This window comes from Patiria miniata, unplaced genomic scaffold, assembly GCF_015706575.1.
Source record: "Patiria miniata isolate m_02_andy unplaced genomic scaffold, ASM1570657v1 HiC_scaffold_22, whole genome shotgun sequence".
Classification (NCBI taxonomy): Eukaryota; Metazoa; Echinodermata; class Asteroidea; order Valvatida; family Asterinidae; genus Patiria; species Patiria miniata.
The window spans coordinates 13,548,292-13,564,469 of record NW_024037061.1 but is presented as its reverse complement, the minus strand read 5'-3'; the positions used below and the strand labels follow the sequence as shown (position 1 = coordinate 13,564,469).

At 40.5% G+C, this 16,178-nt stretch overlaps 2 protein-coding genes and 1 long non-coding RNA gene across 3 annotated transcripts; 1 reads left to right on the top strand and 2 right to left on the bottom strand.

The window, feature by feature from the left end:
• On the bottom strand, nt 1–2,943 carry LOC119729939. The gene is made up of 2 exons (XR_005271316.1): nt 2,676–2,943; nt 1–179 (listed from the first exon to the last, which is right to left on the bottom strand). It is a non-coding gene; the product is annotated as an uncharacterized LOC119729939 (long non-coding RNA).
• Nucleotides 2,944–7,625: 4,682 nt separating this feature from the next.
• LOC119730096 lies at nt 7,626–11,702 on the top strand. Its single transcript, XM_038202879.1, has 4 exons — nt 7,626–7,965; nt 9,068–9,187; nt 9,450–9,576; nt 10,117–11,702. Exons 1-4 carry the CDS (start codon nt 7,626–7,628, stop codon nt 11,387–11,389), a joined length of 1,860 nt encoding a protein of 619 aa, XP_038058807.1. The 3' UTR covers nt 11,390–11,702.
• A 21-nt stretch (nt 11,703–11,723) lies between these two features.
• Nucleotides 11,724–15,769, bottom strand: LOC119730420. Its single transcript, XM_038203302.1, has 3 exons — nt 15,653–15,769; nt 15,175–15,312; nt 11,724–14,293 (listed from the first exon to the last, which is right to left on the bottom strand). Exons 1-3 carry the CDS (start codon nt 15,700–15,702, stop codon nt 12,631–12,633), a joined length of 1,851 nt encoding a protein of 616 aa, XP_038059230.1. The 5' UTR covers nt 15,703–15,769; the 3' UTR covers nt 11,724–12,630.
• Between the last annotated feature and the right edge of the window lie 409 nt (nt 15,770–16,178).

Sequence of the window (16,178 nt, the reverse complement as noted above, 5' to 3'; positions counted from 1 at the left end):
CTTCCAGTCAAAGGATGCCTTCTGCCGGTAGAGGTCTAGGGGACCGGTTGGCATGTCGGGTACCAGTTTGGACCAGTCCGCTGGAACTGCCGGACCCTCTGATACTGCTGTAGATTCCATCCTCTCACGCTTAGAGATCTTCAGATACTTCTAATGCTGCTCAGTCTGTTGATTGGGTGCTGTTTTGAAAGAGGGCATTTCAAATTTGAAAACGACCTTTATCTTAGAACGTACAAAATGATAAAATGTATTTAAAAGTATTTAAAATGATAAAAAGAAAACCTAAGGCCAAAAAAAAAAGTCTCCGGTTTCTGGTATGCGCGCGCGTCGCTGTAGCCATGCGCGTCGGCAAAATGAAAAAGTTTTTTTTTCAATGAAAGATGATGTCTCAAAACCGCCAAACTCACTGGTTTGACTGGAATCCTGCTGCTGCACAATTTCAACGTTTTTTTAGATTGGGTTATGGTCGAGAATAAGCTTTATGTGACCTCTCTGGACTCCCATATATTTGCACTAAGTTTAGTCGGGCACCATTTGCAGTCATCAGTCGACATCTGAAGCAAAAAAGCAGGTAAAAAAAAAAAAAAAAAGCCGCGTTGCCGCACCACTTTTTGGGCAAGCTCCATACCAGAAACCGGAGACTTTTTTTTTTTGGCCTAAAAGAAGTGAGGATTGTATTTGTCATACCACTCAGGCACTCAGTGCAGATCAACCTGTGGTTTACTAATGAATGATCAAAATTGAAGTATTGTACCGGGTAGATACCCCGAGGCCTTGTTAGATATGGTGTGACACTTGCCCGTCCAATTAAAATTCTTGGTCTCTACAAGTGCATGTACTTCGATCTACTCTAGGCAAGGGGCTGCCTTTTGGGTCAAGCGCTCAGCCCCATTAGATAAATACCCACATGTAGTTTATCACGTAGCAATCACAGTCAACTTTGAACATGTAACAGTCTGCTGTTATCTCACTTCTTTTCCAAGTAACAGTTGTGGACATAAAAATTAAATGTGCACGCTGGAATTCAAAGCAATATTTCTGCAGCTCACCTTTCCTGTTTCTATAGGACCGAAGGACCTAAAAGCAGACCCAAAAGACTTTGAGGCTGACAAGTTAATAGTATTTACATGTTGTAAGAAAATAATTATAATACTCTTTTATACTAACTTGTACTTCATCGTCTTCGCATTTAGTACTTATGTGTTTACTTTCTTAGAGTTTAGGCATGCACTCTCCTGAAGACAGTCAGAGCATACTGACCGGAGCGTCTTACTTGCACTTTAAAGGTAGCGAACATCATTTGCAGCTGCCCAAAAAGTAACTGACCAAATTATTGTTGAAAGGCTTACTTGGATGTAATGGCACAAATCTCCCTGTGAAATCTTTCTGGCATGCTGTCATTTTGAAGAAAACAAGAAAAGAAGGTCACTTCCAAAGATGCCTCTACAGATGCATTTTTGGACATTTCCGTTAGCAATTTGTATTTAATTCAGCAACTCGAGCGCGCAAGCGTTGGCGCGACGCACATGCGCCCGGGGTTGCTACAATTCGGCATGTGTGACACAATACTATTTGCGTGTTCAGTGTGTGACACATCGCACAGCTGCACTCGGCTGGACGCTGACTTCGGGCGCAATTCAAAACATGATTTGGCAACTTTTGAATTGAAATCTAGATCCTAGAATATTGTTTTCTCAGAATGTACAGCATTCACTGAGCTAAAACATCATCAGGTTAGTTGTTAAGCATCCTTTTTAGATTTCGAGCATTTTTGTTGCTTCAAACGAAAAAAATGCACAACTGAGAAATGATGTACCAGGACTCTACCTTTAAAGACTAAAATTATAATAATGGCATTTTATAAGCTTTCGTAGCTACAGCTAATTCATCAGTCACAATGCAGAGAGACATCCTAAGTCAATAACACATGTGTACTGTTTGGGGGAAGATAGTTCAAACAAAGGCTGGTCACCGCTGGTGGTATGACTCATATAGAGTTAATCCTTGTACTGTGATCAAAAGATTGTCAGATAGCCAGATTGTCTATTCAGTCCTTGTTGAATGTAGTTCAGGGTGTGAATAATCCATTGTTCAGTCACATGACATGACTTCAGTTTGTACAAGGGCCTTTCTTCTTGGGGTTGGTATAAATGTCCCACTTCAGTCAGCAGGGTAGACTGAGTATCACCAGTTGTCCAAAGAGCCCTTTGTCCGGTCCAACATCTAATATCTAAGCATGCAGATTTATGATACCCCGCGCATTCCGAAATCTGGACTAACTTTTTGATTGGTCGATTCGATTTGCAGTTGGTTTTGTAATACAACTGCCGGGTGCATGTAGATCTACAAAACCTGGACGCGACCCTGATTGGCCAGCTGTATTATTGCTTATCGTGTAACATATTGTCACACAGCGTGTGACCGCAGACTTTTTGCTCAATTCACAGCGTAAAATAGAATTAATAGATGTCGTGTCTAGGTTTTATCCATGACGAGAACCGATAGGGGGCCTATAGAAAGCGCCCACTGAATGGTCAGAATTCTGAGGTCAAGACGCAGTCCTTTTTGCATAATTAATCGTTGAATCAGCTCACATATCACATACCTATTACATAGACAATCAGCAGGAAAGAGCAGCTGAATTTTTATGACTTATTTATTTTGTTCAGGCTTACCTGCTTACTTTGCTTGAAGAAAAATGAAGTCGCTATACAAAGCAATGACAGCTAAACCGAGGCCACGTATCGTTGAAAGAACTTTGCCCACCACACAGGAACGAGGCACGCATAATGACCTAATATAGTAGGTCATCCCCAGCACTAGCACTGAGCTGTCTGAGCATGAGGAAGGCAAAGTCCAAGGCGTGATTGATATCAGTTGGCTTACACAGTGTACATCATGTGATGTCAGGCCACAAGCATTGTTTGAAGGGGAATGACCTCATCAGCCCATACTCACTGGAGTTCCAGCTTTAAAGCATTAGGTGTCGGTGTCCCATACGAACTTGAAGGAGTGACCTTCATAATTTTAAAAGCGTCCTGGAACAGCCCAATCGGGCTACAAAATTAACGTGCTTTGAATGAAATTTAAAAGTAGGATATATACTTAAAAGGTATACATTTAAAAGTAGGATATAAACATCCACACAACTAATATGGAAACATGCATTGTCAGCCTTGTTAATACTTGGGTCAATATTGGTCAAGACCCATTGGTTTGTACGCAGTTAGACCCGTGAACGTGGCTTGTAAACTACGCCACGTTCACGGGTCTAGTACACAGTATGCCAGGAGGTGAGGAAGAAAATTTTGACCGTTTGTGACCTCTTAAATAATACTATTACTTTAGGAGGGTTTTTAATTAGTTTAAAAACTGGGCGTTTTTGTGTTATTCCTGCATTATGCGTACGAGAACAAGTTTTGCTTTGGGGTCCACATTCATCCGTAAAGTGTTCGCCTTTTGCGGACGTGTTGAAAACCACATTTTGTGCATTGGTGATTGGTCACCACCTGACCACTGTTCGCAAGCACAGTGCTGTGTAAGTGTGTTATAGACACACACGTGTATCCTAGATTGACTGAAAACGACTGGAAAAATCTATTCCTACTCCGTCGTGTCCAATGCAAGCAACCCGTTTTTGGGGGGGTTGGCAGGTTTTTTTTGTCTTCCCCGGGAACGGTCTGACGGTATAAGACATTAGGTTGGTTTCCTAACCAGCTGTTTGAAATAGGATAAGTAAACAATCCAAAATATGATTAACGTTAGTCATGAACATGATGAAATTTTCGGGGATTTCAGGACTTATATAGGCCTAGGCCATAATGTTCCTGTTACTAATACTACTGTCACGCCCCAACTATCGCATCGGTCCCAACTATAGTTGGGCCTGTCCCAACTATAGTTGGGCCTGTCCCAACTGTAGTTCCACAGTTGGGCTGGCCCAACTATAGTTGGGCCTGTCCCAACTATAGTTGGGACGGTCCCAACTGTAAGTTCCATTGTTGGGCTGGCCCATCTATAGTTGGGCCACTCCGATCTTTTTATTTTGCGGTGTCCCAACTATAGTTTACATTGATGTACAACCATAAAACGTCCCCTACAGCTCTGATACACGTCTGACTTTACTGGGGACCACTGAAATTAGCTATTGATCGGAGGCGAATCTATAGTTGGGCCACCCCAATCTTTTTATTTTGCGGTCCCAACTATAGTGTACATTGTTGTACGATTATAAAACATTCCCTACAACTCTAATACATCTGACTTTACTGGGGACCAATGAAATGATCTATGGGTGGGGACCATCTGTAGTTGGGCCACCGCAATATTTTTATTTGGCAGTCCCAACTATAGTTTACATTGATGTACGACTATAAAACATCCTCTACAGCTCTGCTTACATGTCCGACTTGAGACCTTTGACATTAGCTATGGGTGGAGCCCATCTATAGTTGGCCGGCCATGGCAATCTTTGAATTTTGCAAAATGTTGCTGGACAATAAAACCCAGCAGCTGGACAACTCATCCAACTAGGCAGTACCACGTGACCGGCCAGCCTTGCGGCATGCATGCACGACGAATACACGGTGCCAGCGCTGCGAAACATTTAATCCAACAAGATCTATCCAGCATGAAGCATCCGGCGCAACTCCAGTCCTAACTATAGTTGGGCCGACCCAACTGCCGCACTATAGTTGGGACAGTCCCAACTATAGTTGGGACCGATGCGACAGTTGGGGCGTGACACTACTATGCCCCTTTAACTTAGTTTAATGACAAAAAAAACTAAGAAAAAAAGTGGCAAAAAATCATCAGGATTACAAGTACAAGTTCTTTCCAAATCAAAATCCAGTTTTGCACAAAGACAAGAGTTATGTATTTAATAAAGACATTAGCTTCTAATCACCGATATGCTGATAAAAAGAACAATGCTATTGTTGTGCCCATTCTTGAAAATCACGCATTCTCAAAAATGGGCATGCACATTCTCGAGAATGGGCGCGCATTCTAAGAATGAGCGCCCATTCTTAAGAACGAGCACGCGTTCTTAAGAATGAGCGCTCATTCTTAAGATTGGTTGGGAATATCACGTGCACAATTTATGAATTTTGCCCAATCTTAACAAACATTGCACGACATAATTATGTTAAATGAATTGTATAGCGGTTAAAAGGGAAACAATTCATATAAAGAGGAAAGAAAATGTGCTATGCTTCTGTACTCGTATAATTACGATAATTTGAATCAAATTAAACCTGTTATTATTGCTTTTTTCTGCCCACTATGGGAAGTTTTGTAATAACGGAGGACTGGGAACTAGTCTGGGAAGTGCTTTGTTTAGGCTAGACAAGTTACAAGTCCCTGCATGTATCATATGCGTGCCACAAAAAAAAAACGATGTCCAGAAGCTGCCAAAATTGCTCTTTTGACTAGATAGAATCCAGCTCTGCGACGTTATGGTGGGATGTGAACAATAAATTGGTGGCAATTTAAATGGGAAATAGCATTAGCACTATGGGATGTCGCAGTATTCATTCTCATTCTTCACATTCTTCATTCTTACGTCCCCCCCCCCCCCGCTTTTATTATCCCAAAAATCAGAATTCTTTGCACTAGTAGTAGTATTATTATGTCTCTTATATTTTCCCGGTCCCCCCCCCCCCCCATATTAATACGCCTTTACTTATCATATCCACTCTACTTTTCAGAGCCTTGCGTTGCAACAGTATAATTATTGAGAATCAGTGAACGAGGATTCAGCTAGACTTGCCAAGCGCAGCCGGTGCTCGGCATCGACAAGACCGTTATCTTGTCGCGCATTCTCGAGAATGTGCGCTCAATCTGGAAGAGTTATTTTTTGCCAAGATTGAGCAAGGATCCAGTTGCACATTCTCAAGAATGTGCATGCCCATTCTCGAGAATGCGTGATTTTCAAGAATGGGCACAACACTATCAATATCATCCCACTTACTGCAGCTTACTGTCTACTCCTAGAACTATGAGGCTCCGCGTGAGCGGAGCCTCATAGATCAAGAAGCCCGCAAAATCGCCTGCAGCACAAAACACTAATAAAGTACAAAAACGTCCATCAAAATGCAGCCATTTCACACAGAACCGCTGCACAGTTTGCCCCTATACTCCGTACTTTTTCTCTTGACATACTCACGTATCTTGTGCGGAACTAACATGGGTGGATTCTGTCGGTTTTTAGGCCAAAATGATGAAAAATATGCCCTTTCCGCACTGAGCCAACCTGACACTTGAAACGTGCACGCATATGATCGAGCGATGATTTTCGGTTCGCTCGCGGGGGGTACGGTACATGCACTTGTACGCATGCACATACTATCATTTCGCCTTGTACCGTACCCCCCGCGGCGCGCTCCGAGCGAACCGAAAATCATCGGTCGATCATATGCGTGCACGTTTCAAGTGTCAGGTTGGCTCAGTGCGGAAAGGGCATATTTTTCATCATTTTGGCCTAAAAACCGACAGAATCCACCCATGTTAGTTCCGCACAAGATACGTGAGTATGTCAAGAGATAAAGTACGGAGTATAGGGGCAAACTGTGCAGCGGTTCTGTGTGAAATGGCTGCATTTTGATGGACGTTTTTGTACTTTATTAGTGTTTTGTGCTGCAGGCAATTTTGCGGGCTTCTTGATCTATGAGGCTCCGCTCACGCGGAGCCTCATAGTTCTAGGAGTACTTACTGTCAACGTACGGCCGGCTGGGTCCACGTCCGCGGGTTAGTTACGCTGCAAAACACAGCGCGCGGACTACAGGGGCCTTATAACAGATAGCTCGATTTTGCCACTGCGCATGCGCGCGCAAAGGACAGTGGGAAAAATTGTTGGTAAGGAAATTTGTTAATACTTTTTCGTCACGTACGTCGCGTCGTACCCGTACGTATAGTCGTGTTCCCTAACGTGGCGCACTTCGAAGCTTACCCAACTTTCCTCGTGTAGTGTTGCCAAACTTCTTTGTTGACAAACCTCAAATTCATGCAGTGAAATACTGGTACTTTGACCTTATTAATGCTTGCTATTTAACATCTGTGAACAATTTCGGTTTCATAAAATTTAAGCCGAAATTAAAAAACGGTGGCGTCCGGAAATTGGGCACAAATTGGCGGAGTGTTCCCTAACGTGGCGCACTTGAATACATCTCGGAAAATTCCAAATTAACATTTAAGAATTTCTGTAAACTTGATAAATTCTGATAAAACATTATTATCTCTACTTACATACCCGGCCAGATGTTTGTCAGAAAATTATTTCCTTATTTTTCGGGGCATTTTCAAAGGGTTCACTTTGCACTTGAAAATAAAATCGGAAAATCATGCCAAAATAATTTTTTCTTTTAACTTTGTAGCGGGTAAATAAACTCGCGATTTATGAACGGGAGTGTTTAGAACTTGATGAAATTTCACTTTCTGTAAAATTTCAGTTAAAACTTTTGCTCTAGCTAGGCGCTACAGCCGAAAAATCAAAGTGCGCCACGTTAGGGGCCGCGCCACGTTAGGGTACATCAACAATACGTACAAAGAGCGCCTAGTTTGAAAGTGTAACCATATTATTATCATTTTATTTTTATCGTTTTAAGAAGTTGAGTTATTTGTTCAGCATGAACCTTGAACTTGAAGTCACTGATGAAGAACTTTGGGGATGTGTCAGGCAGTTCGACGTGAAAACATTGCAGGAATTTCTGTCAAAAGTGGACGTTCCGAAAAGCGGTTCCAAAGACTGTCTGCAAAAGCGGCTGTTCTATGCATTGAAGCTGGGACTCCCCATAGTGCCCACGGCCAGTAACGAAGAACTGAGCAGACGTGAAAGCCGGGAGAGAAAGCTTCGCTTTGGAGAACAATTTAAGTTGCCTCACCCCCTCACTCTCGATGGCTGGGAAGGTACATCCGCAAATCTTCCACCAATTACAGAAGAAAAAGTAAACCATTATTTCCGGACACGTAAGTCACTCATAGTCATACATGTATGATGTAACGTTTACAGTCTTCAAAGACAAAGAAAATTATTTAGTCTGACCTGGTCTAGTCTGACGGTGACACTTAGTGATTTTAGAGATTTATCACCTGATTACCATGATTACAATTTACATTTCTGGGAGTGTGAAAAATGGTTTGGAATGATTTTTTTTTTTGAAATTTGCTTACTATTAAAATGTTTTTTGGGGGTAAAAAGTGCATCAAGTTCCAATGAGTAACTGTGTTAGCCTTTGACAATTGTCACATTTTGCAACAAACATGTACAGTATAGTAATGGTACATCATGTACATACCATCTTTATATACTGTAGTAGTATTCCAAGTAACTTGGACCCAAATATCACCTTTTTAATATTTGGACATGGTCGGGTGATAAGCTAGTAGGGTTCAAGTGAAAGCCCTACGGATCGCGGTACAAAATGTCTGCACATCGACCCCCCTGACCTCTCACACTTATCCTCCCCCCCCCCAAAAAAAATGTCACGGAAAACGGCCATATTAAAAAGGTGATATTTGGGTCCAAGTTACTCGGACTACTTGTAGTAGTAGCCGCCTAGTGCACTGGACTCTCTCCATAATCCTTGGCCCTAAACACATGTGTACACAATCACAGGGGAAAATTTTGAACAATATATTTCTTCTTCCGGAACTATGAGCCCTGATATTCCACATACACTTTCACCATATACCATGCCATGCCTTGTATGTGCTCTTTCTCAAAAAGGGTAATATCCTCATTTCTACTTTTCGTGAAATTTGGCTCCAAAGTTGGAGAGAAATTTTGAGTTAGAAATCAGGATATTGCACTTTTTGTGAGAAATCACCTGGCATGGGTAAGTGAGAGTGTATGTGAAATTTCACGGCGCATAGTTTAAGGGAAAAAACTAGTTTTCAAAATTTCCCCCTGTGATTTTTTTCACATGTTTATAGGGCTACTGACATGGAGGGAGTCCAGTAGCGTGGCCCTAAACTAAGGCTACTTTACATGCATACATATAGACCATCACAACCATGTACATGTATTAAGAAAGCTATCTAATTTGCAAAACCTAATTCCTCTAATCAGGAAACAAAGAACTTGAGATAAGTACAGATGGCAGCAAATCTCTCGGTCAAGGAAGGAGCATGGCAGTTTCCAGCGGCAGGGTGCACACAGTTGAACACCACCACATCAGTGATATTGTAGGTGAGACAAATATCAAAATGAATGGGAGATTGCAACCACATTTCTTTTGGGGGCTGTTCTACATGTACACTGTATTTATCACATGTTTCTCTTGACCATTGACTGAGTACATATGAATGGTGTGGTGGAAAAATTTACATGTACATGCATGTATACAATGTACAGTGTACTAATTCTTGAAGTGTGATAAGTTTACAAAGTGTCTAAATCTGCAAATGACAAATGAGGGAATTAACAAGTCATTTATTTATTTTTTCAACAGGGCTCAGCTACATTCGAGGACTGGTTGTACCACAAACAAGAGTTCATGAGCAGCCATACATGGTGTGGATCCTTGTATTTAAAAATACAGGTGTTATACATCAGGCAGATTGTCATTGCATTGCAGGGTGAGATTCATGACCGTACATCACAAATGGGCCATATGAAGTTGCAAACTGTAATTTTTTTATAAAAAATGACAAGTTAACACTTCACACAAATGCAAAGCCATGCGAATGTCACAAACTCCGCAAATGTTCTTCATTTGTGAAATCTGCCATTACACTTAAGGTAATAAATTAGTTTTGCTCACAAATTGGAATGAAGTATTAACAAGCCTAAAACTTGAAATCACTGAAACTGGGCATTGACGTTGAATTTCCCATTCAAAAGGGAGCTGCTGTATTTGTTCTTAAATGCTGAGTGTGCTTCTGCTGTAGGGTGTCACACTCAAGTTAATTTTTGGGGGGTTTTGAGGGGAGGGCTGATTAGTTTACCATTTACCAACAGATGGTGATTGAGAAAGAAAAATAATCATTCTGAACAAAATTGGTCTGTTATTGTGTAATTTGTGTAGTTTGGGAAGGCTGAAGTGCAACAATCTGTTTTCTGTTGTTTATTGTTTTTTATGTTCTTCTTTTTTATCTCCCTTCTCTTAACAAATTTAGGCTCAGCGGTATGTGTAAACACGTTGCAGCACTATTGTCATTTGTGACACAACAAGTGGAATGTGGTTCCAGTGAGTCATGCACAAGCCAGCTTCAACAGTGGCACAGGCCAAGCAGCAGCAATCTTAACCAGAAATTAAAGACATCGGCATTCCTGAAAGACATTAAAACACCCAAAGTGTCATCTTCAATGTGTGACAATAGGAAGGGTCGAAGGGACATGTTTGATCCCCGTGCTGTGGTAAACAAGAAAGTAAGAAAGTTATGCGATTATGATTTAGATAGTTTGGCTGACATATCAAATGGTAAGGCTGCAGTGCTCTTATATGCAGCACATCAAAGGCATGTTCACCCAACATTGACATCAAAGCCGGATATCAATCATCTAAATTCCACATTAGATGAAGATATATCATCATCTTCACCAATTAGAGTTTCATCTGTTGTAGATGCCTTTAGAGAAGTGAAGAAAAGTGCAGGTACTGATGCAGCCACATACACAGCCATGACAAAAGAGATGGCCTGTAGTGGTCGCAGTAGAGAGTGGTTGGCTGAATCAACATGTCAACAGGCAGAATCACATATGTGGCACAAACACAGAGTTGGGCGCATAACTGCCTCTAACATGGGGGCTGTTACGAAACACGTGGATGAATCTGGGAACCTTACTGGCTCCACACATAGCATCATTGCTACTGTGATGTCTTACTATAAGGACTTTGTATCACCAGCCACCACCTATGGTAAAAAACAGGAAGCTGTAGCAAAATCTAAATATCTGATGAAGATGCGCAGAACACATAGACATTTCAACTTGGAAAAGATTGGACTTTGCATATCCAGTAGTCACCCATTTATTGCAGCCAGTCCAGATGGTTATGTAAACTGCAAGTGTTGTGGAGCAGGACTTGTGGAAGTGAAGTGTCCCTTTAAAGACAAATCACTAACTGTAACACAATATGCATCCAAAGGGAATACCTGCCTCACAGTTGACGAAGACAAAGTAAGCCTGAGAACAACCCACAATTACTATGCCCAGGTTCAGTGTCAGTTGTTCTGCACAGATAGGAAATACTGTGACTTTGTGTTGATGACTGAAGCAAAAGAAGATAGTATGTTGATACAACGTGTTTACAGAAATGATGAAATAATCAATCAAATGAAACACAAGGCATCAAGTTTCTGGGCCAATGCAGTCCTGTCTGAGCTTGAAACTGGAGCTGTAGAAAAGAAAATTGCACTGAAATATAAGGAAATGCAAACTGAACCTTAAAGCAAGTATTGTATATTGTTGTTCAAATTTCCTTGACCCAAAACTCCACCTCCATTTTTTTTAATCTTAAATTCATCAACAGGGCTTTTGATTGTATTCTGCACAGTGGACAAACTGATGGGGGATTCTGTTTAGAAATGGATACTTTACCACTGGCTTTTTGAGTGAACAAAAAATAACATGTTCAACCCTTATATACATGTACATGTAGAATGATTCAGTCCAATCAAACTGGGGGAAAATATATAACTTTTGAGAGGAAAAAGACAGATTTTCCAGAACAAGTTATTTTCATAACAAACACTTGTAAAATAAAGGTGCAAAATAAGGAAAATGATTTTCTGTATGAAACATTCACAGTTTATTGCAGTTCAATGTATATATATTGTCATTTGAATCTTCACAAATTAATTATGGGGTATGGTTTCCAAGGTGAAGTGCAGCACTGCACAGGGATTTCAACAAGAATGCTGGAAGGTATATACATGTAAAACTTTTTCAAACAGAACTAATATAATGACAGATATGTCTCCAAAGGGACTAATCCATTGGATTTCTTATTCTACAGTTGTATATGTATTTAATAATTTATTAATTAAAATAAACTAAAGGGCATTAATTGCACATATATATTTTTTTCATATCTATATATACATGTATATACATCTACTCACCGGGTTCATTATTCATTAAACTAAAATTTACCATATTTATTGCAACTTCAAGTTTGTTAAATATTTTAAATCCTCTGGTAAACATTGTATAATCAGTTTGTATGAGAACAACTATTAAGAAAAAAGCATCAATATTGCCATTGGTAAAAACTTCATTTACAATGTATGCCACAGTTGCTATCTCACTGAGAGGGTCAGGAATTACCAGTGAAACGGTTCATGTAAATAAATGTATTAAATTATACAGACGCAGAACAAACTCTCGTATTGAATGATAACTCTCATTGTGCATACTTTTTTTGAGTACTTCATTCAAATGAAAACTGATAACCTCTGGTTAAAAAGTCAGGCCTGGTTCATTTTAATATCTGTTTTTTTAAATTATCATCGCAATCATCATCTTAGTTTAGTTTGATCAAAATGAACAAACATCCCCCAACAAAAACATAAGCTGTGAGTGTAGTTTTTGCACACTGATGCACAGCTGTATTAAACAACATTCACATCATCATAAACATTAACTATTGGGTGAACATTTTATTAAAATGTAGCATTTTTTGTTCACCACTAACTCTTTCCAACAACAGAACTTTTAAGGTTGGTAAGAGCACAACATACCCTAGCTGCAGGACCTATCAAATCCAGTTGAGACACTGGTATTTCACTTGACAAGTACTTGTAGTCACGTAACCTACCAATGACGCGCTCAATGTGAATTCGAGCATGTGCAATTTGCTTGCTCAATCTATTCTTTTCCTCAGTGAAAGGCTGGCCTCTATGTACAAAAGGTGGATGGATAAGTTCAACACCATACTCCAATAACTCCCCTTTGATATGGAAACCTTTGTCAACCATACACTTATCACCAGGGGAGAATTTTTGGGGAAGGTTGCATGCAATGACAATCTCCTTGTCCGACATGTTTCCACCTGCTGGGGGTGATATGAAGGAGATAGATCCTCCTGGTGTACAAGCAAGGCAGAATTTGGTGGTGGCCCGATTCTTATACGATGAAAATACTTGTGTATTTGCCTCTACATGCGATGGTTTCTGGGTTGGGATTTCAAAACAATCTAATAGTGCTCTAATGCCTGGCCATCTCTTAAAACAATCTGGATAGCAAAGTTTGATTTCCTCCACTTCAGGCCAGTAAATCAATCCAGACAGTTCATGGCTCAACAACGGAATCCATGTGGATAATATGGAGGAGACTGTGGGCTGCTTAACATTAAAAAGGTATGCCAGGTACTCCTCCATCATGTTAAGTCTTAACTTCATTAAAGTTATCAGGAGTTCATTTTCTTTAGACACCACTCGACTTGGTCCAGGCTTTTTCTGGTTGGTTTCTATATATTTTTTGGCCTTTTCTGATCCATTACCATGCCAATATTTCATATTTTCTGATGCCTTGTCAACTTCTTTATAAATCCACTTGAAGTACTGATATGACGGCAACCCGGTATGAAGCTGAATAAGTTCATCAGAATGCTTTATTGACTCGATTGACACTTTTGGTCCTTTCATGATCTGCTGTGTGCACTTCAATGCACTTTCAGGTTCAGTGATTTTTTCACTTAGCTGGATATTTTGTGTTTCCCTAAGAGTTGAATCTCCATGGAAGTAATTTTCATAAAGTACTTCTTCTTTACATTCCACTGCTGTTAATCTTTGTTTTTTATTGTTGTGCTTCCTCCAAGCTACACCCTCTTTTCTATTACACTGGTGTCCACAATGAACCATCTCTGTGGACTGTTTGAATGTTTCAGGTTTGGCATATGAATGGAAAGCAGGTATTGAATAAGGATTACAGTCTTTCCTTTTATTAGCGCAGACAGAGTCAACTTTAGGGGGCTGAAACTGAGCCGATAACCAACCGGTCCCTTCACACAAGGCTCCATATCTATAAATATGGAGGGCCTCTAAACATTTTCCTCCTGGCACAATTGGTGCAACTTGCTGTAATAACTGTCTAGCCTCAGTACTAGACATGGACAGCAATTTTTGGAAAATACAGTCACTGTTCTTTCCAGGTTGTACTCTAAGCTGCTCCGCAAGTCTAGTTGTTGTCTGTGGGTCCAGATACTTACACACATGCACCAATGCATGACAAATCAGTCCATTTTCTACTGCTGCAACTTCCTTAGCTGCCTGTTTTCTTGACAATGCCCAGTCCGGGTAGGAACGCATGTACAGTGTAGGAACAGAACTCCCTGCTAATGGCTTACCATACCTGTGATGTGAAATGTTAAAAGTATTTTATTAGGGAAGAAAGGTGAAAAAGTCACAGAGCTTAATTACATTACTAAAGATCTAACTCCTAACAAAGAGCAAACGCTGCTGATAGCATCCATGTTTGCGCACAAATCTATAAGCTCAAAATATGCACAAATTCATAACCTGAGTCAAGTATTAAAACAACACTCATTCTTGCAACTATTCTGGATTTTTACAGACACTACGGTGGGAGATGCATGCAGAACAGCCATGCTATGACATTTCAGATAATCAAAATTGTTCTTCCATGCACAAACATGCCATATGCAAACAGTGGCGTCACCAGACTTTTCAGTCTGGGGGGGCACTGGGGGGGCACCAGCATTTGATGGGGGGCACTTAGGTGGATATGGATCGCCGTCCTGGGGGAGGGGTCTAAGGGGAGGGGGTGCCCTTTGGAAAATTTTCACATACGGAGGATGGGCTAGATGCAAAATGGTGCCACATTTGATGCTAAATTCGATCTGAAGATATCTCAAGAAATTGCTATTTTTGAGGTAATGATTTTAACAACGCGCAGAATTTTGCAGAGGATAGGGGGCACCAGCATTTGATGGGGGGGCACTCGGGGGGGCACTAGGTTTTCCAGGGGGGGGCACGTGCCCCCCCTGGCCCCCCCTTGGCGACGCCACTGTAGGCAAATCATCAGAAAATATACAAATACAAGAATATGATAACTTACAATTGACCTATCGCAATAGAATCATGAGAATATACAGTTTGTGAACATTGTCGCATCACATGAACTAAGTATGATGCAAAATGAATGAAACTGAAACTAACAAAGAATACCGCACAGTTTTCAACAAGTACATGTATTAAAAAGGAAGGACTTACTTGAAGTGATTACTGCAAATTCTTGTGTACTGTGACACCCTGTAATCCGTCTTGTCAAGCTTCTTTTCCCATTTAGTGTAGTCCTCTGCATGTGCCTTATGGAACTGTAGTTCAATTACATGTGGCATAACAATCAACCTGAAGAATTATATAAGGGATAAAATTATACAAAATTATACAGACTGTATAAAATAGATATATTCAGTGCCCCCCTTGAAAAATTTGTGCACCCCCGGGTGCCCCCTCGGAAGTATGACCCTAGTTACGCCGCTGGTAAAGGGCACTCTTTATCAGGGCAAAATCCTCTTATAAAGAGAAAATGCAAAATCTGAGATCCCGAGTCTCATTAAATTATTTTATTTTGCAGCGTTCTTTTATGAAGGTCCTGTTTGTAATTTCGCTGTTTAAGTTTGCTACATGAATAATGAGAGTTCACTTTATAGGGTTTAGTAAGTTGGTCAAAATCAACAATCCTTACCTATCCCTGTATTTTGAATTGTTCACACAGGATGCTGCTGCACAATGCATGATTGATATCACAATCTCACTTGGAGAGAAAATGCTGATTACTGAGAAAAACTTGATGCGCACACTATTCAGTTGAGGTCATGAAGTGCCATGCATGTTACACTAGCTGCAGATGGTTGAGAATAAAGGTGCAGACTGTACAGGACATGTCGACAAGCAGCACATCAGGAGACACAATAAAAGCCTACCGGAAAACAAAAAAACATGATAAAGTTACCCCCAAAATTTAAAGCTGCATGCATATTAAAATTTCAAAATTCTTAACACTTTTCCATCTATATTGCTATCTGTGGACCACGTATTGTTGATGTACCCTAACGTGGCGCGGCCCCTAACGTGGCGCACTTTGATTTTGCGCCTCCGGTGCCTTGCTAGAGCAACATTTTTACCTCAAATTTCACAATTAGTGAAATTTCATCAAGCTCTATAAACATTCCTGTTCATAAATCTTGAGTTTACGTACCCGCTACAAAGTT